The sequence below is a fragment of the Marmota marmota genome, unplaced genomic scaffold (genome assembly GCF_001458135.2).
Source record: "Marmota marmota marmota unplaced genomic scaffold, marMar, whole genome shotgun sequence".
Taxonomy (NCBI): domain Eukaryota; kingdom Metazoa; phylum Chordata; class Mammalia; order Rodentia; family Sciuridae; genus Marmota; species Marmota marmota.
Genome location: NW_026000037.1, coordinates 19663295 through 19687144, shown reverse-complemented (window position 1 = coordinate 19687144; position 23850 = coordinate 19663295). Strand labels below are relative to the sequence as shown.

At 37.8% G+C, this 23850-nt stretch overlaps 1 protein-coding gene across 1 annotated transcript in view; it reads right to left on the bottom strand.

Annotated features, from left to right (window-relative positions):
• Nucleotides 1–23850, bottom strand: part of Cntnap5 (contactin associated protein family member 5) — a 790323-nt gene that overhangs the window by 113259 nt on the left and 653214 nt on the right. Inside the window, exons 17-18 of the mRNA XM_048812122.1 lie at nucleotides 18945–19163; nucleotides 3795–4034 (exon numbers count right to left, since the gene is read on the bottom strand). Coding sequence (XP_048668079.1) covers nucleotides 3795–4034; nucleotides 18945–19163 — 459 coding nt within the window. The remainder of the gene's footprint in view (nucleotides 1–3794; nucleotides 4035–18944; nucleotides 19164–23850) is intronic.

Sequence of the window (23850 nt, the reverse complement as noted above, 5' to 3'; positions counted from 1 at the left end):
TATATATATATATACATGTTATATTCAGAAGACACAAAAAATCTGTATACCTGAATAGTATAAGAAAAAATGAAAAATTGGCAAAGGATTTGAGTAAACATTTCCCAAAGAAATTATACAAATGGATAATAAACCCATGAAAAGATGATCAATGTGATTGATACTTAGGGAAACACAAGTCAACACCTATTGTGATACACATTACAATCAGTAGATGTCTATTACAACAAGTCAAGAAATAACAAGAGTAGGCAAGAATGTAGAAAATTTGAATATATATATACATACACACACACATACATACTGCTGGTAAGAATGTAATGCCCAATTACCTCTTTGAAAACCAGTTTAGAAATTCTCAAAACATAAAACACATAGTTACAACAGGATCCAACAACCTTATTTCTAAGTGTACACTCAAGAGAATAGAATACATACATCCACACAAAAATATGTACTCTAATATTAATAGCAGAGTTATTCATAATAGCCAAAGAATTGTAACCATTCCCAAATCCGTCAACTGGTAAATGGAGAAACAAAACATGGCACATTTATACTGTGGAATACTCTCTGGAATAAAGAGAAATAAAATGCTAAAACAACGATACAACATGGATACACCTTAACAACATTGCATTAAGTGAAAGAAAGTAGACTAAAAGAGGCCCAAAATTATATGGGTCCATTTATATGAAAAGTCTAGAATGGGCAAATTCATAGAGACAGAAAGCAGATTAGTGGTTTCCAGGGACGGGCAGGTAAGGTGAATGGGAAGTGACTGTGAAAGGGCATAAAATTTTTTGGAAAGGATGATGAAAATATTCTGGAATTAGATAGTGATGATGGTGTGCCTCTCTGTGAAAATACTAAAAATCACTGAACCACAAACTTTAAAAATGTGGGTTTTATGGTATGTGAATTATAATCATCTAATAATTGACAAAACAGAAAAAAACATACAAAGCAAAAGCCCATATATTCAGAGAGATAAAATCCTATTATCATAGTTCTGTACAGAATTAAATGAGAATAAGAAACAAGAAAAAGAAATAAAAGATATGCTGTATGAATCTCTAACTTTGGAACATATTAGCAAGTCACCAAATCTTCTGTTTGGGGTCTAGAATGACTGCCAAAGGCCTACATGAAAATGGCTTGGTCACCAGCTTGTGGTGTTCTATGGAGGTGGCACAACTTTTAGGAGGTGGGGTCTAGTGGAAGAAGTTAGATAATTGGGGCCATGCCCTTGAAGGAGATATCAGGATTTCAGCCTTTTTCTCTCATTTTTCTTTGCTTCCTGGCAGCCATGAGTTGAATAGTTTCTGCTGCCCTGTGCTACCTGCCATGATATGCTGTACTATGCCACCCCAAGTTCAGAGGAAATAGGACAAAGTGACCATGAATGGAAACTTTGGAAATTCTGAGCTGAAATAAACATTTCTTGCTTTTAAGGTGATTATCTCAGGCATTTTGTCCCAGGTACAGAAAGAGGATTAACACACCTCTGTGAAGCCCTCATATGTTAAATCCAGATTTTAAATAATCCTGTCTTATTGGTTTAAGGATAAGGAATATATATGTATTGCATTTAACATCCAGTTAATTTTATGACTTGCATATTTCCATATTACCATAAGAAATAGAAAGTGGGCCAGGATTGGAAATGAACATGTCCCTAATTCCACCCAAGATATTTTCACTATTTCCTGGGATACCCTGTGCTTCAGTAAAAGGAATGGAAGAACACCCCTGTAGAAAGGGCATTTTGGTCACGACCATCTTGTAGCTGATGGCTTCCTATTTCAGTTCCACACCACACTTCCCAGGGTCAATTGGCATGGTTAAAAGTCCCATGCATTGCAATAACTGAACATAGAGGGGATTATTTCCTTTGAATACAGAGAGGGGAAATTTGGAAATAGTGAAATTTGAGGCTCCCTGAAAAGGCTAAGCATACATTTGTCCATTTAATTTACAGATCAAAGTAAGGGTGCAAGAGCACAGAAAATTAGCATATGTAGGCAACAGATACTGTGGGGTGGCCAGATGAGACTAAATAGGAATTCTCTCAGACAAAGGAAGTGACAATAAAAAGATAAATCTAGAACAATGTGATCTACAAGACACATGTTGGAATCACATCCCTGGAGAAATGCAGGGAAATCTATTTGGCTTTTTTCTATAGACAGTAGCCTTGGATGGGGACACTGTAAGATGGTGCTTATGCACTTCAGTGACCAAGCCTGGTAGTGTTTATTCTGCATTTGTTCTTCTTAGAATGTGGAACCACTCTAACAATGGCATCCAAACTTTTCAGGGGATGTAACTTAGAGATCTCGCCCAGTGTGAAACCTAGTAGCATTTTTGCTTGCCTTAGCTCATATTAAGAACCTACTGAGATGGCACTTGTTATATTTCAAGCTCCCATGCAGGGTTTCCAACACACTCTTGGCCCTAAAATTTGTACCATTAATTTTTCCCAAGGAGTATTACATGCTTACCAGCAATAATAAGCACATAATTCAACCTAAATTGAGGAGAAGGCTAAAATGAAAGATTGGAGAGCTTAAAATACAGAATACATCAAGGAAAACACTGGGTGCTTTATGTTTCTCCTTTCATTTTTAAGTTCCAAAGTAGGTTGAACTACAAAAAGCATTATTGGTAGAGACACTTGGAAGATGTATTTTAATAAGCTGACAAATTATTTATAATTATGATCATCATTTTTATGTAAATGGTTCTTACCGTGATTAAAACATTTTAATAGTTTAAATGGTACTCTGGATATATAGTTTACATTATTCGATCAGTAAACAATTTTTCATCAAGAAAATAAACTTTAAAATCTTGCAAAGATTGATAGTTGGTTTTGTCTTTGTTTGAAAAATACTGAGTGTTTACCCCAAATAATAAGATTCTACAATATTTTAGAGCTATCTAGAATTTATCTAGAGGAGTCACACCATATCACTCTTTCACCAAAAGGGTATGTCAAGCATATAATGATATACTTGTCGATATGATGAATTCATTAGATTTGGATGTGATGTTTAAAGTGCCCCAGGGCAAGAATTTTGACTTTTACATTTCAATTCCAGAAAAGCAAAACATGAGTTCTCAAAACAGGGTTTTTAAGGCCTCAGATGTTCATGTTCATCACTTGCGGAAAAGAGAGATTTCACTGGCTATATGCTATTGTTTTTATTAATTTACCTAACTCGTGCTGGAGATGTGGCTCAAGCGGTAACGCGCTTGCCTGGCATGCACGGGGCTCTGGGTTCGATCCTCAGGACCACATAAAAAAATAAAAAAAATAAAGATGTTGTGTCCACCGAAAACTGAAAAATAAATATTAAAAAATTCTCTCTCTCTCAAAAAAAAAATTACCCAACTCTTCTTTTTTTATAAAAATGATTTAAGATGGCTTCAATATCTCAAAGGCTCCCACAGAGCTAGATGCTCTGATCCTTTGCTTACAATTGTTCACTGATGAATTAGAACTGTAAATAATAGTCTGTCACTTATAATCCTGCAATGAAAGTCCACGTCTTCTGGTCTTCAGCTGGCTCCCCAGCTTCAGACAACATGTCATTCTGTAACTATACATTCAGTTCAATTTCATCGACAGTGTCCATTCATAAGGAAAATGAGTAGATGTAATTATGTTGAGGAGCTATGTAGAGCCTCCGAGCAGAAGGAAATCAAGTGAAAGGGCACAGTGAGGAGGGGGACCATGTGTCCTGATGGTTGCTATCACCCTGCACATGGGAAATCACGAATACCCATACCTTTTTTACAAAAGGGTCCTTCATATGGTGAATTGGTGCAGTCGCAGAGGTAGCCACTGTGCTTCTCCACACACTTCCCCCCGTTGTGGCAGTTGCTGCCATAGCTGCTGCAATGACCTGGGCAGCCCGGCCTGACTCCAGATGTGACTTTTGCCCTCTCCTCCAGGTCCAGTGTCTGCCCATTCAAGTGTAAGGAGCGGATGCATCCTAGGAAGCCTTTCTGCCTTGATGATGTTCCTCCTAAAGGTAAAAAAAAAATAAATAAAATACTGTAAGATATCCTAGGGCACAATTCTTTTACTTTTAAGATCCTATGTGTCACAGTTAACTACTGTCCTATTGTATTTTGCTGGATTTTTCTGTTAAATTTTCCGTAAAGAATTAGAAGTTTAAACCTGGGGGAAAAAAATACTTGTCTTTCTAGACTTAGAACCACCCCCACACAAACCCACACATAACACACAGAGAGAAAGAGAAAGAGAAAAAGAGAGAGAGTTAGTTTTTGAGGAGTCCTTTACAGGTTTATGAGTGAAACTTCAGATGGCCATAGTCTTTGCAAAGAAAATAAAATGACTTATTGCGCGGTCTGCAGCAAACTTTCATCCAAAGTAGAAGGTACAGAGTGAGACTGACCTTCTGGCAAATTTTAAAGCAAGCTGTTGGCTACACCAAGTTAGAAAACTGCAGCACAATTCTCAGTGCGTATGTAGCACAGCTCATGATTTTGAAAAGAGAATGGACTTTGGGGCTTGCTGCAGATTAAAACTCCATGATCACCAAATCACTTAAGCGTTAACTACTTGATCTATAAAATAAAATGAAATCTATTTAATCTATTTTGTGTGTTGACAGTAACCTCAGGTAAGAACATGGAAGACAGTGTGCATTCAATCATTGCTGTTCTCTTATCCTTTCGCTGGGGTCCTCATAGTGGCCAGAAGCTGTAGGTCCTTATGTGCTGATTGATCTTACAGTTTACCCTCAAATTACTATTTGGAAGACAAGGCATCTGGAATGCAGAATAGGATTGTACCCCAACTTTCTGTGGAGAACACATCTTGAGGGGTTCAGACAGATACAGTACACTCCTTACAAATTATTGAAAAATGGAGCAGACCCAAAGGTTCTAAGTATTTTGTTCCCACTGAAAATCCAGAATTCTATTCATCTTTTTCTCTGAAATCAGAAAATATGGGTGAAATGGGATCACAAACCAGAAAATAAATTTAAATCCTACTAGCAGATATTTATTTGGTTTGGGGAATTTGGGGAGATTCTGGAGGAGGCAGAGGCCCAGCCTGCCATTATAGAACAGGAGTTTTATTCTATGTCCTTGGGCTCAAGGAGACACACTTGCATGAGTGGAGAACACATTCAAATCTTTGAGGTCTACTAAATGTACTGATAGAGTAACAATAAGGGCAACAACTATGTGACATTTATTTTTTGTCTCTCAGGGATCTCCAGTCTGAACCTCATTCATTTCTGACCCCTCGTCCTACAATTTTATTAAATCTTGGCCTAGTAAATGACTAGATCAGCATATGTTCTCATCAAGGTGGATCAGATGGGAATTTCAAATGTGTTATCTCAGACAAGAATTATGGATGTTAAAAAAAAAAGCACTGCTATAAATTAAAGGAATGAATAGGGAATGGGGGAGGCAAGGAAATAATTAAAAATGTAGGAGTTTTCAAGCCTGGGTGAGGGGAGGAGATCTCCCCTTGCTGGATCCTAACAGATTACCAGATGAATAAATACAAATATGAAATTCACTGCCTGCTTCCAAAGACTGAGATGGAATGTTCCTAAGGAATAAATCTGTTTTCATATTCTGAAGTAATGATCAAACTCCATTGTACATTCAGTTCTGATATGTGATCACCAAGCAGGCCAAGAGAAGAAACCCAAATTGCATTCCCCTGTCTATCCCAATTTTGGTGAGCAAATCTCCTTTTAACCACAAGATTAATCAATTATATACATGGGCAGATCACAGAGGAAGGTTCATTATTTCTTTCCCAGATACTGTGCAGAATAAGAAAGAGAGGATTTATGTACTCAAATGTTTTGTTTTGTTTTTCTCTTGATTTTTTTAGTCACTTCCTATGGTGGATTTGAATAGCTCTTCATATATCTTGTTAGTATAATTTTTCTTCTATCAGGGGTGGAGAATGTGAGATCTATTGAACATTTGCTTGTGTGCGACTTAGTCAATGAGCTTATATAAATGGAGAAGAAGGTGACTAGGTTGATTTGCTAGGTAGGAATACACTCCTTGAAATTGGAAATACATAGACCTGGTCAGCATGCTCCCCAAAGAAAGGGATCATCTCACTTGCAAATGCTGACAAGACCCAATGACACATGGAGACAGAGCACAGCTAAATTGTACAAGGAACTAAATTTCAGTTTCACCTGACTGTGTTATACTCTTTACAAAGGAGAAAAACTACAGAATCAGACCTTTTTATTTTATTGAGGCAAATATATAGTCTAAGAATAGGATAATTTTAAGACATCCCCCCCCCCATCATAAACACACAGGCACACCTGCACACACCCACAGAGACCTGGAGTAGTTGTTGATTCTCTACACCCTCTGATGAAGTTAGCTATTATGTGTGATGTCACCTACTATGTACAGAGAGCTGTTCAAGGCTTGTATCTTCTATAAAATGTAAATTCTGTGCATTCTTTCTATAAACAGCATCACACTCTGGCACAGTCTCCTCACTCCCACCCTAATCCCTCCAATAGCAGCCTACCTTCAGTCCTGACTGTAGCCATTCATTTAGCACTTTGCAGTCAGAATGGTTGCAAATTTGTAAATTGGATTCTGCCATTCCTGCTTGATGCCCTCTCTAGACTAGTCATTGCCCTAAGGATCAAGGTGAAATTCCTTATCCCACCTGATAAAATAAATGAGAACTGGTCTCTGCTTACCTTTACAGCTTCCTTCTCCAAACTCCCAGCTAGGTTCCCCAATGCCTCATGGTCTGCCTAAACTTTGAACCTCTTCATATGTTTTATTTACTTGATTTGCGATAATCAGCCTTACACCACTTTGACCAAAAAACTGACAAGAATAACTTAGAGGAGGAAAGTTTATTTGGGGCTCATAGTTTCAGAGGTTTCAGTTCATGGTTGGCCAAATCCATTGGCATGAGGCAGAACATCATGAGTGAAGGGCACAGAGGAACAATGTTGCTTGTCTCATGACTGAGAAACAGAAAGAGAGACAAGAAGAGCCCATGGACAAGAGAAAGTTTCCAAGAACATGGCCTCATTGAACTGATTCCTCTAGCCATGCTCCACCTGCCTAGAGTTACTAGGGAGAAGTCCACTCAAATTATTGGTTCATCAAGTGAGTTACTCCATGACTGAGATCAGAGACCTTTATAATCCAGTTTTTCACCTCTGAACATTGAAGCATCACCTAACAAAGAAGGTTTTGGGGAGACATTCTAGATCCATCAAAACTATATGCTATTTCCCCCCATGTTTAACTAATGTCCAGAATAATCCACCCATGCAGTCACAAATACACATACCTGTACCCATATAACTAATTCCTTAGTCACTTATATTTCTGCATATCCATCATTTTATTATTTTAATTTTAGTTACCAATTTTTATAAAGAAGAAACATTTATTTGGGGCTCATAGTTTCAGGGGTTTCAGTCCATGGTTGGTGAAGTCCATTGCTCTGAGCCTGGCATGAGGCAGAATATCATGGGTGAAGGGCAAAGTGGAGCTCTTAATTTTAGTTAAGTTTAACATTGAAAATAAAATAATATTTAAGTGAGCCCACTCTACTAGACGTCAGAACTCAAGTGAAGATGCACAGAGTCAGCTTCCTGAAGGTGGGGCATACACTCTCCACTTGGCCCCATGCCCCATGGAAACCTCTGCATTCATTTACGCTGCCTTCCTGAGTCTTACAGGCATTTAGTTTTTCAGTCATTATTGGAACATACTTTTCTCCTTCCTGTGTGCATCTTGATTTATGCACAGTTCATTGAATGATTAGAAGAACAAAAAGCATGCAGCATTATTCTTAAGAGTAAATTAAAGTCATGTTTTTAGGCTTCACTTTATCTGCAAATCTGTTAGAGAATCAACACATTGGCATTTACACTAAATGTGTGTATTTCAGATGTGCTAGATATATGCTGGAAAACTTTGTCCTAAACTCATTGAATTCACAGTGGGAATTCATATTGCACAGTTGAGAAAACTTAGCATCAAACTCATTACCTTGGCCAGAGTCAAAGATCAAATAAATTTTATGTAGCAGATCCAGGAGTCAGACCTGATCTGGTGACTTCAAAGCTTGCATTTAACTCCATTCCATAAAATCATGAAATGAACCATTACATTAGAAAATCTAAGTGAATACTGCAATTAAGTGATTCTTATACTTTCTTTCTCTGATCTTTTACATTGTTTCTTCCACCAAGTTAGATACACGTTTGCATTTGTCCCCTTGACTTCCCTATCACTTTCCTTGACGACTTAGACCATTAGTTGGCTGGCCTAGCTAGAAGCAACTTTGTATGAAACTCTTCACTTGGCCCTTGGTAGCAGCTTCCGTCATTATGGTGGTATTTCCTTGCACTGAGTATGAATCAACTCCTAAAATCTTTGCTGTCATCATTCTAAGCCTGTCTTACAAAACTTCCATGTGTCAGTTCGACAGATGTTCATTGCTTTCCGAGACATATCTCACTGCCTTGTGCCCTTCTGAGCATAAGCCCAGGAGGCTCTATTTCTCTCACATGTGCTTGTTCTTTCCTGCACAGGATCATGCAAAACTCTTGCTGAGAACTCCTTTCTTGGAAGAATACTAAAAGTGCCAGGTCAGGCTCTTTTCTCACAAAATTAATTCAGTGCTACAGTTTCTGTTCTTGTCCTCCCTTGTCTTGCCCCTTTCCCTCTCCTTCCTTTTCCTTCTCTTTTTTTCTTTTCTCTCCCTTACCCCTTATTTCTCTCTCTCTCTTTTCCCCTTCCTTCCTTCCCTCCTTCCCTCCCTCCCTCCTTCCTTCCTTCCTTCCTTCCTTCCTTCCTTCCTTCCTTCCTTCTTTTCTTTCCATCCCTGAACACTGAACAGCTCATTTTCTAGATGAATTACTTGTCTAAAGTCAATAAATCTCATACTGAAGTTTACCACCTACATTTCAAATTTTAACATGAAGGCAGTTTTAACATATACATCATAAAATGACAAGTACACGAACCATAAGCTGTCTTCTTTAAGTTCTGTCCTTCTAACTGCCTGAACACTGAGCCTTACAGGAAAGGTACCTGCCTTAGGAGATGTACCACAAAGAAATAAGTACATGAAGTAAAAATCCTGCAACTGTAAACCTTTAAAAATGTCCCTTAATAGTAGTCTCACATAACAAGAGGTTTTTTTTCTTTTTCTTTTTTTTTTTTTTTCTTTTGGTACTAGGGATTGAACCCAAGGGCACTGGACTATTAAACTATATCCTCATCTCAATTTTTTTTTCATTTTTATTTTATTTTTTTTAAATTTTGAGACAGGGTCTTACTAAGTTGCCAAGGCTAGACTCCAACTTCTGATCCTCCTGCCTTAGCCTCCCATGACACTGAAACCATGCCCAGCAACAAACATGATTTTATATGTGAATACAGAAGAACCTGGACTAATAAATAAACCTACAAGTCACTAAAAAGACAGTAGCACTGGCAGGTCAGGGACAAATTATACTCAAATCCCCATTAACACTGTTTGGACAGTCTGATGATATTGTGCAACAATCACTTTGGGGTTCTTTTCATTTCACCTTCCTTCGTGGAAGTGATGGCGGCAATAGAAGACTAGGGAATATCATTAAATGTGAGTAGCAACTCTGGTCAGAAAACATGAGTCAAAATTTGAAAATAAAGCAAAACATATGACTGATGTTTGCGTAGCAGAGATGCAAATTTGTTTGCAGTATGACAGACAACTCCAAAGATGTCATTTTGAACATTCATTGGTTTTATATCTATTCCAACAAATTTATCCTAAAATTTGTTGTTAAATTGCCTGCAAAAAAAAATGTTAATCTTCAAAAGTTTTTCAATTGGTCATAACCTATTACATGGCTTCCTCATTAACTACTGAGGTAAATAAAATCTATGATACACATTCATTGTCTCTTTGTCCAAGACTCAGATATTACCTTTTTTGAAGACTATACTTAACATATACTTGGATTTAAATGATGTTACTTTTCATTAGCAAATAGGCAACTCTGATGACTAGGTGTTAATTCCACAATACATGCTGACTGGGAGAATAATAATAATAATAATAATAATAATAATAATAATAATAAAACATTTATATTTCTAGAATACTATTAGTCTTCTGTAAATGTGAAACAGGCTGGAAACACTGTGAACCACATTTTCCTACAGAGAACGCAGGCATCTGTGAAGGTTAAGTGACTTTCAGGTATAAAAGAAAGAAAGGAAGGTGGATTTGCAAAAAGGGAAAGGAAGAGAAACAATGAGGAGAAATAGTAAAATAGAAAAAGGTATTTAAAAAAATGATGAAACCAGAAAAAAAAACACGATCAGTAGGCTCTCTATAATAAATAAACACACACACACACACACACACACACACACACACAAATGTGGTTTCTGCTCTGGGCAGGGACCATTTCTCACTACTGGTTGGGTGGGTCAGCACCCAGTGAGCCTATGCTGAAGTCTGGACTTAAAGGCAACCTCATCTTAGCAGAAGACTCTATCTCTGATACTGAAGAATTCATTTCTCTGGGGAGGGTCTGGTTGGAGATGAAATGTAGGGAGGGAAGGATCTTTGAGAACAAAGGCTTTGGGGGATAGGATGGGGAATAGAAAACAGAAGAGCACTGCTCCATTGTTGAGCAGCAGTAACTCACTATTACATGACAAACAGGAGCCCAAAGCAAGTCTCCAGTCACTGCAGGAGTGGCTCAGAGGGGAAGGTGTTCTAGCCCCCAGCGGCAATGTCCGCTATGAGCAAGTCAAGTGGGAAGCAGGATGAGGATGCCCAATATGTTTAAGGCTCTGAAAAGTCAGGGCTTCAGTTGTCCTTCCAGAAAACTGAATAAGCAACTGAGCAACTAAACCAAGTACGAGTTCTGCTCCCTACATACCAAGAATGTGCCCAAGTCTCAGATGACCTTGCAAGGGCTGATGCCCTTAGAGACTGCACCAAACTGTACATTGACCTTATTTCCCAAATGTAAGAAAGAGAGAGGCAAGAAAACTTTATTTTGCAAATGTAACAAAGAGAGAGGCAAGAAATCATTATCCTCATATGAGAGATAAGAGTTTGCAATTTGCCTTTGTGCCAAATTAGAAATAGGATCCCCTTTGCCCTGTTCACACCACCTTAAAGTTTCAACTGCTAAACTTATTTAAAATCCAACACCCTCCATACTCCTTAAACAGTGGATGGATCATATATATATATATATATATATATATATATATATATATATATAGAGANTTCTTTCCTTGTCTTTTCATACTGCTCGCATTTCTTTCTGCTTGGTGAAACTGTTGTGTTATTGAAATTTTCCCCCTATATATTTATATTGCTCTTGTATAGTTGAAAAGTCTCCCTTGCAGGGGCGGGCGGCGACTGTGCTCCTTCTCCAATTGGGGTGATCTGTCTACCATGCTGACGGGCCGCGGGGCCTGTTCTGCCCGTCAGTCGCAGGTCTTCCTACCTTGCAGGCGTGGGCGGCGGCTCTGCTCTGCCCCTACTCCAATTGGGGTGACATGACTACCATGCTGGCGGGTCGCTGGGCCTGTTCCGGGCGCGGGAGGTGGCTCTGCTCTGCCCCTACTCCAATTGGGGTGACGTGACTACCATGCCAGCGGGTCGATGGGCCTGTTCCAGGCATGGGCATCGGCCGGTTTCCCATTTTAAATAGTCTTTTGTTTGCACTCTTATTTCATTTAATCTCATAAAGATACCAAATGGGAGAGGGAAATGCCCATTGTCGCATTCATCATTGGAAACTGATTCATCGTGTATTGATTATTACTGATTATTATTAAATTCAGATGGAACAATCACGGCTCAGAGAATGTAATTGACCAGCTTACAGCTGTACAGCTATTATTATTAGAGCCAACAACATTTAGAACTCCACTTCATTATTTTTTTAATTCATTAGATATTTATTATATACAAAATATACTGGTGACCTCAGCCCAGAGGATAAATTCACCACTATATCTGCCCCCAATGAAACATTAGCAGGGATATGGACAATAATCAGGGCATTTCGAAGACATGTGATGAGTGTGCTCAAAGAGGTCTGTGTGTGTGGGTGTGGGTGTGCAAGAATGAACTCCTCCAAGCAGCAATAGTTATCTGAACCATAAAAAAATCCTGTATCATTAATGAAGAAGAATCTGACAGGTAGATCGGGAGTGGGAGCAGACCCACCCTGGTTTGAACGATGGGACCTTCAGAAAGCAGTGAAGCAAAATGCTGTAAACTTGCTCTAAAGAACCTATTAGCTTTGAACACACTTTGCTAAAGAAAGTGGGAGAGGAGGAGGCATCATTTTATTGATAGCCCCTGTGAGGACTGAGGAATAAATTTCACTTAAGGAAATTGATTTAATTTTTAAAAACTAAGTAGGCATGTGTGTGTGTGTGTGTGTGTGTGTGTGTTGCATAAGAAATCTATCTTATTCTGTCTTAGCTTGGGTTCTCCAGTAAACAAGCTCTGAGATGGAGTGAAGGGAGTAGATAATTTTTATAGAAAGAGGTTCCTGGGAACATCTTTGAAGGAAAAAAAAAAAAAGTAGGGATGCACAGGAGAGAACTGCCCAGACAAACTACTGACATCAGAATAACACAGCCCCACTAGAAGGCTGGAGTTAGAATAACTCATCAGAGATGATCCTCCTTAGAAGGAGGACAGACCTTCTTTCCCTGGAGTTAGCAGTCACTAGATAAAGACCCTTCTGGGAAGGAAATAACTCTAGTGATGATTTCTCTGCAGCTGAGGCAGTCCCTGAAGTGGGGGAGTGTATATGAAGATTCCTCCAACAGCATTCAAAGCCCTGGGCACAAGTCCTTCCTTGTTGGGGACTCTGGGCAAGCATCCCACGGTCTACTCACACAGCACAAAGGGACTGAATTACTTTCTTTACCCATTAGCCTGAGACAAGTGTGAAGAAGTCAGAAGCTGAATTCATCATGGATCTTCTTACCTCCCATTCTACAATATCCTTTCTTTAGTAGCTTTGGATCTAAACCTCTTTCTCCCAGGATCAGAAGAATCTGATAACATAATGAGAAAGACTAGGAATCTGCCCCCACAGTTTGGGGAGGGTGTTGCTACATTTTCCCATCCACTGCTCTCCTCAAGGGCTTTCTCACCCTCTACTGAGCCATCAGGCTGTTGATAAAGACTTGCAGGAATCAAAACAGGATACTAAGCTGTAGGTAGAGGCGCAGCATCAATGTGCCCGCTGGGTTTGCTCTTTTCCACCCTAGAGTTTCCCATGTGCTGCTAGGCATGTCCTGGTCACATCAGTTCAATGACACTTTGGCTTTGGGAAAGATAACCTGGACCTCTGAACTGTATAATGCTTCTCAGATTGGGTCCTTTTATTTGCAAAGAAAATTGATTCATTTTCCTGAAAACTCTGGCCTGAATCTCTTTTTGTAAGTATAATCTAACTCATATAAATAATGGAATTCTCATTTTTCTTCCTTTACTGAGTTATAAATTTTGGCTACTGAACATACCAGAAGAATCAAATAACTATTTCCAATCCTGAGTCTCTGTGCTCTAACTCTCAGGGCTTATCTCCCTCGGCTGCATGGAAAAAAAAAAAAAAAAAACAAGGCCATATTACACTCTCCTTTAAAAAGGACATTATGATTCCTGATAAGTTTTTACAACAGGAAAAAAACAATCAAACCAAACAAGAAAACTCTCCATTCTGCTCCAATTGCACATTATCAATACAACAAGAGACCAATACAGGGTGAAATGAGCTTCAATTAAAACTGAAAAAAAAATTGTAGATAAACATTTCAAAAACGTTTCTTGAATATAACAGGGCAGAAAACACTAAAATGGTCTATTAGGTTGGGCTAAATGTGTCCAACTCTCAACTTATTTGAGAAGAAAATAAATTTTTGCAGAAGAAATTTGATGGTTTAGCTCTCTGAATATAAAAGTGGACCACTGTTGTTTCCAAACATTTTCAAGCTATAAGAATCTGATTTTGTGGCTCAAAGGTATTTGGAAAGAAAAACTGATGAAGAACCTGATGGTTCTTCATCATTTCTTTTAAAGTGAAGAAGCATTTTTTAAAAGTTAATTGATCCATAATAATTATACATATTTATGGGGAATAGTGAAATATTTAGATACATGTAGAGAATGTATGATGATCAAATCAGAATATTCATATCACTATACCTCAAACATTATTTCTTTTTGTTGTTCATATTCAAATTCCTCTTTTCCAGCTGTTTTGAAACAAACCATCGGTTATTTTTAACTATAGTCACCTATTGTTCTAGGGAGCACTAGAACTTAGTCATCTGACCTAATGAATTTTGTACCTATTAGCTTACCTCTGCCCTTTCTACATTACACCCCCTACCCTCCAGTGACTACTATTCCATGCTGTATGACATCTACTTTCCACATGAGGGAAGAAGTATTATTTAAAAAAAAAAGCATAACAAATTAAAAACTCTCACATTTTACCTTTTAAATGTTACCATGACAAATATGAATATTTATCTGACTATATCATGTTATGATAAAGTCTGGTCTTCTGAAACTACAACATTTGGTTGGCATGTATTAATATGTATCACTTGTTTCGCATTTGATCAAAAAGCATTTTTATTGAGTGGCTATTATGTGCCTTTCCAAGTGTTTATGATGCAATAACCAAGTGAGATTCTCTAGAGACATTTTGCTGAAGTTTGGAGGTTTTGCCAATTTCTTAAACTGACAGAACAATTCCCTTTATGCAATTATTATATGTAACATCAGAAGTCATATGTCAATTTCTTCCAGAGGAAAATGATTCAAGTTTACTTGACATATTATTTAACTTTGAATAAAATGAAATTTTTCTGGCAAAAGAAATATAACTAATTAGACATTTATACAATTTTACAAGGACAAATATTTTTTTAACTTTTTGCTTTCTCAATGAAATAATGAGATGGATCATTCTCTATATATTTATGCAATAAATATGCTAAAAAAGTGATTTTCCAATTATTTCTTAATGTGAAAATAACACATACCTCCTCCTGTGCTCTGAGACACATCTCATCTTCTCAAATGGAAAACTGTCCTGGCCTGCATCAAGACAGCCATACTCATGAGGCACTCAAAAGGATAAAATATAAGTTACTAATCCACGGGAGATGGTGTTTGCTTCATACCATGGATCATGAATTTATAAAGTGCCTGAGTACAAAATTAATGTACATGCCAAGTCTTCTTGGCTAACCATCAACCTCTCTAAGTTTGACCGGCTTCCCCTGCCTATAGGAATAATAGTTCTCTTCTAGCCTGGAAAGAGGAGTAGCATTTGGGGGATCTCTTCAAATTTTATGATTTATCAAGTTGGTATAGTATTTTCCCATGGTGACTGTAAGTTTGAACTAACTTTGTTTGTTTGTTTGTTTTTTGACACAAATAGAACAGCTGAGCTGAAGGGGAGAAAAATGGGAACATGTGAAGACAACAACAAAAATATTCATAAAATGAGACTTCCAGACCTACATTTGCACCAAATTTCTACTCTGTAATAGCTGCATACTTATACTCAATTTGGAAAGAATAAGACATTTTCCTTGAAAATATTAGAGACATGGGCATGGGAAGTATGATTGTCATGTCTAATATATCCTCACAAGGAGCAGATCTTTAAATCTTAAAAGACTGGTTGCCAGATTTCATTTTCTTTCTGAAGATAAAGGCAATAGTAAGCTTAGGCTAGTTGTTTTCCTACCAAGGTCAGCTTGTGGTAGCTGATCTGAAACACATACTCAGAGTTCTCCTCTTCACTTTTAGCAATGGATGGAAGGTTCTTGGATTTATCTTGCCTCATCTACGTATTACTGGACAAATTAGTAGGCAATAACTAAACAGAAATGGTGATACCATTAGCTAACTATAATACTGCCACGTGCTTAAGCATACATTTCAAAACCAACATGGTATGAAATTTCTCCCACCCTGCTAGACAATGCAACCAACAAAGTGGCATGGATGCAAGTGTCCCTAACAATCATGGTGATAAAGCAGCTTGAAGTTAAAATATCGATTCTGGGAATCCAGCATGCATTGACTGATGCATCAGCAATTCAGCCTGTCACATTCCAATGACAAGGGCAGAGCTGAGAGACACATCCTATTTTATAAAATGCAGCCTGGGTTTAGTACTGAGGATCACAGCCACTGTGCGATTTTTGTAATGCTGAATGGTGCTCTGTTATGATTAAAAGATCCTTCAGGGACCAAAGGTACGCAGGCAGACTTATTCAACTTAATATTTAAATAATGCCACACTCACTCTAACCCAGTCAAGAATAAAACATCATTGATACTTTTCCATGCATAGCAAACATAAATATTTAGTATCTCAAACTTTCTGATTGAAAAAGAATGCAGTCTTTCATTTGGGCTGCTATAACTGAGTAGATAATTGCAGACTGATACATTTATTTATTCATCTATTGAACAATTGAATTATACAAAATGGTGATGTTGGGACTTTAGCTTTTTTTTTTTCAGTGACCTGGTATTTCTAGATGTGCATATCACTGAATTTTAAATGATAAAATGTAAACCAACAGGTTATTTTTTTTCCTTCTTCAAGTACCTTTAGACAAATTCAATAAAGCAGAGACACATCTGAGATGGGACTTATTGGAAAGAAATATAACATGAGCAAGTCCTCTCACCAGAGTGGACCTTGGCTTTGGCAACACATCTCCCCAAGCCCCTGCACATGCTATTACCTATTACCACTCACTGGATTTGTGATCAGCTTAACTGAAATGTTTGTAGATAAAAACTCACCAAGAAACATAATTGCCACCCCTCCCTTTGGACTTGCACAAAATTTCCCACATATTCAGTCCATACAATAATTTCATAGCTACATGAAATTGGTATGAAAGAGAAAATACAAATTATGCTATCTTTGTACATCCTCCTTAGCCACAAAAAATCATAAATTAAACATTGACACATAACAAAACTTATGAAAACCCCCAAATACTTAAATTGATTCTGCTAAAAAAAAAGCTATTAAATCTTAATGACTAGGAAACTTCCTTAGAGAAATAAAACACAATGTTTAAGTAGAATTAAAACAGCAATATAACTTTTAAAAAATTAATAGTAAACCATAGCACCTACATGAGTTATTAATTAAGCAAAAAAAACCCTGTGATCATAAAGATTTTAATCACTACCATTTTAGCTTCTGCTGGATATGTAAATTATAACAGATGAAGAGAGAAACTTGATTGAGGAAACAAAAATGACACCCTCCTTCTGTTACATTTTTTTTCTTTTGGTTGATGTGTTTTTGGTGACAATTTTTTCTCACAGTTAAAAGTTGTATAAAGTCAATTTTAAAGGAAACAAGTAAGAAATGCTCCTTAAGTGGGGAGAGCATTTCATTACTAGCAGTAAAGTTATGTAGTGTGGGAGATGATTTATAGACAAATAAACAAATGCAGAAAGGAGGTTAAGTCTGGGCAGATTGGCAAATTTTGTTCACTTATTGGCATCCCTATACCAGGCATCTGAAATTCAAGTTTATACAGGAACACACTTATGGCTTTTATAGCGTTACAATATCCCTAATGTTTAAAGCTCTATTTTGTATTTTTATAGCCTTACAAGCCCTCCTCAAATCCATTTTCTAAAAACCTTTTCCAAATTATGGCTATAAAATGGCCTTGTATTAGTCTAGGAAATTACCTGAGCCAATGTTGTTGAAGCTTTCCCTCTCTCTCTCCCTTTCTCCCTCCGACACACGCACACATACACATGCATACACGCGCACACACAATCCCTTATACATAACAAAATACAGAAATTATAACAAGAAAAATAAAATGTCAGTTGAACAGTTGAAATGCAGTTAAAGCTCAAACACAGATGAAAGAACCCCTGTCAAATCCTACCCCTGCCTTCTCTGTCACACATGTGTGTATACACACACACACAAGTCACATACATGCATGAATACTTGCACATGCATGCACATGGAGAAGACCATGATCTCCTTTAGAAGCAGTGGAATTGCTCAATTTATGTTTCATCCAACAAGGGTGCCTGACTAGTGTTAGATGCCCAATGACTATTGAGGGAAAGTAGAAAAGAAAGAAAAGGAAGGAGGGAGGGAAGGAAGGGAGAAGGAAAGAAGTAATGGAGGGAGGAAAGCAAGGATTTAGGAAATGATGTTGGAATACATCCCATCTTAATCCCAGCAGTGGCTGCCTTGTCACAGGTTAATTCCAGCTGAGAGATATCTATTCAGGGGCCAAGGGCTGTTTTTCTGTGCAAGTGTAAGGCACCTACCTAAGTGATATGATTTCAGGTAGGATCAGAGGAGCCCCTGGTTTAAAAAGCAATGGTTCTGCCCCCAACATATTATTGATGATTGAAATTCCTCTGAACGAGCTCAAGGATTTCATTATACTGTGACCAATAATTATCATACCTCAGGCATCAATCACTAGCAAGGGTGTCCCACTGTCCTGGAATCTTTACCTGCTAAAGTCTAATAGGTTAACGCATGTTTTCTTTGAGAGTAGATTTTGATCATAATGATGAGAAACAAAAGGAGTCCCTAGGCACTGGAAAATAATATAAACCAAAGAAAAGGTACAAAAAGGGTCTGAGACTATCCTCAAAATGTGCTTGTGTGTAATATAATCATTTATCACTATCACTAATGAAGCTAGACAGGAACAACCTGCAGAATTAAATTTATAATTTAAAATGACATATTTTCATCATTTCCCTGACCTCAAATAAATGCAAGATTCATTGGACCTAGTCACATAGTGGTCTTATAGGGTGTTAAACACAAAGGTTGTTTTAAGTTGTCCCCTACCTACAAACAACTGGCTGTTCAGCTGTAACCGGAAATGGCCCTCCTCTGAAGTCTCTCTGGTGCTCCTTGGAAGGCTGTCCACCTGAAGGGAGGTCTCTTTGAGGTTCCTCTCAGCCCGGACATAATGCCATTGGTTGTCATTCAGAGCAGAAGGAGACTGGACTACAAGTTCTACTGGGCCATTCCCAACATCGATGGCAAATGTGATCTCAGAAGGAGCTGAAACAAAACAAGGAAACAGGAAGAAGGATGAAAGATGAAGGAAGTTCTCAGTGTGTGGAGGACTCAAGTATGTCCTGAATGAATAAGAGAAACAATTAAAGTCACTGTCATTACAGAGCAGACATACTCTTTAAAATCCCTGCAACACTGAAGTTGTTATTAATAATAAAAACCACTAAATACTAAGAGCATACATGTTCCAAGCACCAGCACCCTACCTATTTGGTCCTAATGGTATAAATCCAGGAAATAGCATAGGAAACTGGGAAACTGATGCCTATGTGATGAATACTAATCTATGCGGAGGCTCTGGATTTCCTGGGTCTTCTCAGGCTTCAGCTGTGTCATCCTGGACATCTGTAGATATGAGGTCATGTAGGCACTTTTGCTACTATAGAGAGGAGAGACACAGCCTAAGAAGCCCAGTACCCACTTTCATGATATCTCATTAATACATACGATATAAGCAAATACGCTGTTCCTGTGTCTAAAACAAACAAGAACAAAATTAATTTGAGAAACTAATTTCCTTGACCAAGGAGAGGTTACTGCAATGCCTTAACACAAACGGAAGCCTCTGCTTCCACGTTGGATTACTTTCACGCCTCTTTTTGCCTCTCTAGAACAATCAGATATCACCAAAGTTAGGTGGCAGCCAGTTAGGAGAAATAATACAAATGATATTAAAATACCACAAGTATCAGGGTGGTTGTGATGGTAATGGTAATAATGGTGGTGGTGATGGGAGTGATGACATTGGTTGTGGTGGTAGTGGTGATGATGGTGGTGACTGTGTTGATGAATGGAGTTGAAGTTGATGATGATGGCGATGGTGCTCTGTAATGATTGAGAGGGATGGATGTGGCAGCATAATAGGTAGACTGAGCTCTCTATCAGGCACTGTGCTAAGCACTGAGGGTAAACCCTCTCATTTTAGTCTTCAAAATACCCCTGAGGGGGGCTGTTATTATTCTCATATGAGTGGGGGAAAGCTCCAAGAATAGTTTGCTCAAAATGTCCTAGATAGTAGTAAGAAGCAAACTCCAAGAGCAGATTTCTCACCTGTTTTCTCTATTGAGAATATTTTCATGCATTTACCATTATTACACAGGAATTATCTAAATTTCAAGGAAGTGGAAAGGTTAACTATAAAGTGAGGTTGAGGAGAAGGGTCTCATGTGAGAAAATGGACCCTTCATATGCTAGACCTTGTGGTCTTTCTCTGCACTCCTTGATTGTCTCCTCTTCCCTCCCCTTTTATTTATTTATTTATTTTTATTTTTTTCCTTTTTTTTCTTTTTTTCTTTACTTTTTTTCTTTTCCCTCCCCTTTCAATCAGAAAATGTGCATTTACTTGACAAAGTCATCAACAGCCAGTTCTAAATTATCAGAGATACCAAAGGTCAAACACCTACCCTGGATCATCCCCTTCCCCAGCCTTTAAAGCCTTAACAAAAACTTATCCTTCCTATAAGAAGCCTTCATAATGCAACATTTCAAGAAACCAGAGACCTCAGATTGCTTCACCTTCTGGTGAGCTGTGACTTTAATAAGAAGCAGTAAGTCTAAGGCTGAAAAGGGGGATTTGAGAGAATACACTGATACCACCTTTTCCTAGATAAGTTTTTGATGGCACACTTTCTCAGTTTTCTCATCTGTAAAATGAAAATAAAAGCAATACCTAGTCATCAGGTTGTTTATATGTTAATCTTTTTTAAAAAAGATTTTTTAAAAATCTTTTTTCAGTTGTCAATGAACAATGTATTTATATGCAGTGCTGAGAATCAAACCCAGTGCCTCACACATGCTAGGCAAGTTCTCTTCCACTGAGCCACAACCCCAGCTCTGCATGTTAAACTTGGTGAAGTTTTTGAACTGTGCCTGCCGTCTAGTATGAGCCCAAGTTAGCGATGCTACTGTCACTCTTCTGGATGACATAATTTCCCCACCCAGGTGACTTGGCTATGACTTACAAAGCCATGCATGGAAGGAAATGGAATTGAAAGAAACAAATGGGTGACAATTAATGGATAAAAGTGAAGAAAGTCCCTTGAGTTATTTCTTACTTCTGATTCACAACATCAATGGCACTTTGCAGCCCCAAACATTTCAAAACCAAATGATTGCTGAGAGATGAATAGGTTCTGTATTTATTTCTCTCTACAGAATATAGGTAACAATCAGTAAGAATTTGGAGAGAAGAATTTTAAAGATTTTGCTAACAAATATTCCTGCAAAACCAGCCTTGTGGCTATCAAGTTCCACTCAGAGAGCACATTCTGGTGGGGGGCTCTCTGCTTGGCTGTGTCTCCCCCCACCCCTACGCTAGGTTTCCACGTATCCCTTGTTGTATAATGATTGGTTTACTGTGTGTCCCCCCTACAAATCTGCAAAATTTGGATGAATTCTATTTATTTTAGACCCAGCACATAACCCTGGAAGCTCTTGCCAAATTAAAATTTTATTCATTAAAACATGGTTATATTGCAACTATAAAATGCAATTTTCCTTAGTTATTTTTTAGCTTTATATCAAGGTATTAGGTTCCTGGAAATTTTTTTTAAATATTATTTTATTCAAATAACCATTAAAGACCTACAACATTTAATCTTTTCCCTCCTAGAACTGAAGGAGAGTCAGTGAAATGAAGTACTAATAGTTAATATTTACTGAGTGCTTGCCATGAGCCAGGCACTCTGCTAAGCATTTTGGGATGGCCTAATTCACTTGAGCCTTATTACAGCCTTGTGAGATTGTTGCTTTACAGATGAGAGAACTATGGTACAGGTGACAAAACAAGTCACCCTAGTGACAATGGGGTGGAGTAAGGTTTGATTACTGGTGATGTGTTTCTGAACCTCATTTTCAAAACCATTCCTCTAAACCTCACATTGAGACTCCTATATACTCTTTGGGGGAAGTTGAAGCTAGAATATATAATATAGATACTTGAAAATAATTGAATGAAATATTTGTGGGTGAATGAATGATACACCCCACAATGCCTACAGACTACATGGTGGGGCACTGGAGCAAACCCAAGCTACCTCTCCCTGGATGGAGGGAAAAGAATGACCCAGTGGCCCTGGGGAGTGTGGCCCTGGGAAAACAGTAATTCTATGATGAACTTGCATCTGACTTTTCCACCCGCTAAGTGTCAGAAAGATACCTTCTCTCAGCATCAACTATTTTATTGTAACCATAAAATAGTGACCATAAAGGAGTCACTTTAGCCTTTGAATGGGTTTTTATCAAGTCAGGTCCTCTGCTAGGCACCAAAAATTCAGAAATGAATGGGACAAGAGGAATCCACAATTTAAAAAGATTGATAGTGGGATGTGAAAATGCGCCAAGGGAATGTTAACCAATGCTATGACAGAGGAGAAGAAGCCTTCTGACCAGAGGCACCTTTGCGATGTTCTTCCTGACCTCAAGGAGAAGACCTGCTGACCATATCCTGGAGAGAGTTCTCTTAGTAAACCCTCACAAGTCTCCTCTGAGGACGAAGTCCTGAGCTTCATGAACATAAAATCCCAGCTTCATGTCTGTGTCCTCATCTCCCAACGCAGGTCAGACATGAGAGTGATCTCAGGTACGTTTGTGGAATAAGGAGGTTGCAAGTCTTTAATGTAGCCAATTAACCTCTCTGACCTCTCATGTCCACATCTATAAAATGAGAAATATGAACTGAGAGGAAGAAATATTGTCATACTGTTCAGACACAAGCGCTCTCTGAGGATCTGATGACTGCTGTGATTTTTGTCTTTTACACTATAGTTTTGCACAAAATCTCAAGAACTTCGTGAATGCCCTATGCCTTGAGATCTGGAGGAAAGTCATTCTGTGTTCTCCTGAGTCCTAACATTCTTGAATCTTGAGATAATTCTTCAAAGCAGAATAGAGGGCTGATGTAAGGATCAGAGGGATGAGATTGAGTCCTGGATTCTGAGACTTCAAGGTGCATGGAAGGACTTTCTGGATTGTTGTATATACTCTCCAGGTTCATTTTCTTCCTCTGCATATTGGATGAGGAATTGAGCAATGATAATTATAGTACAATACAGAGATAATCATAGGTAGGATTATTTGAAAACAAAAGGAATTAATGTGAAGATTTTAGTCAAGAAACTAATCAACGTAATCACTCAACAATTCAGTGAAAATTAATTTTAGCAGTCTTAATTTTTACTATTCTCTGAGGTTATGACTATCATATATTCAAATTAACATTGAATTTAGTAATATTCTTAGTAGGATACCTATGATATGAAAAATTTAAATATTTCTCTCTCTCTCTACATATACATGACATATACTTATGGTTTTTTTACTCAGAAACTCAGGAAATTTATGGATTTTTTTCTACTTAATTCACACCGAGAAGGATTATAGAGCTTATTTGAATTAATATTATTAAAGCCATCCGGGTAATTAGAATAAAAAATGAAAAAATTAAATCTTAATCATTTAGAGAATAAGTGATAATATATTAGGCCACAAATAATACTAGGATTACAATTGCACTGAAAACTAATATGTCCAAAATTAAATGCCCATTTGCTGGTTCCCAACAACCACTCTGAGCATTTTTTTTTGGACATATTAGTTTTCAGTGCAATTGTAATCCTAGTATTATTTGTGGCCTAATATATTATCACTTATTCTCTAAATGATTAAGATTTAA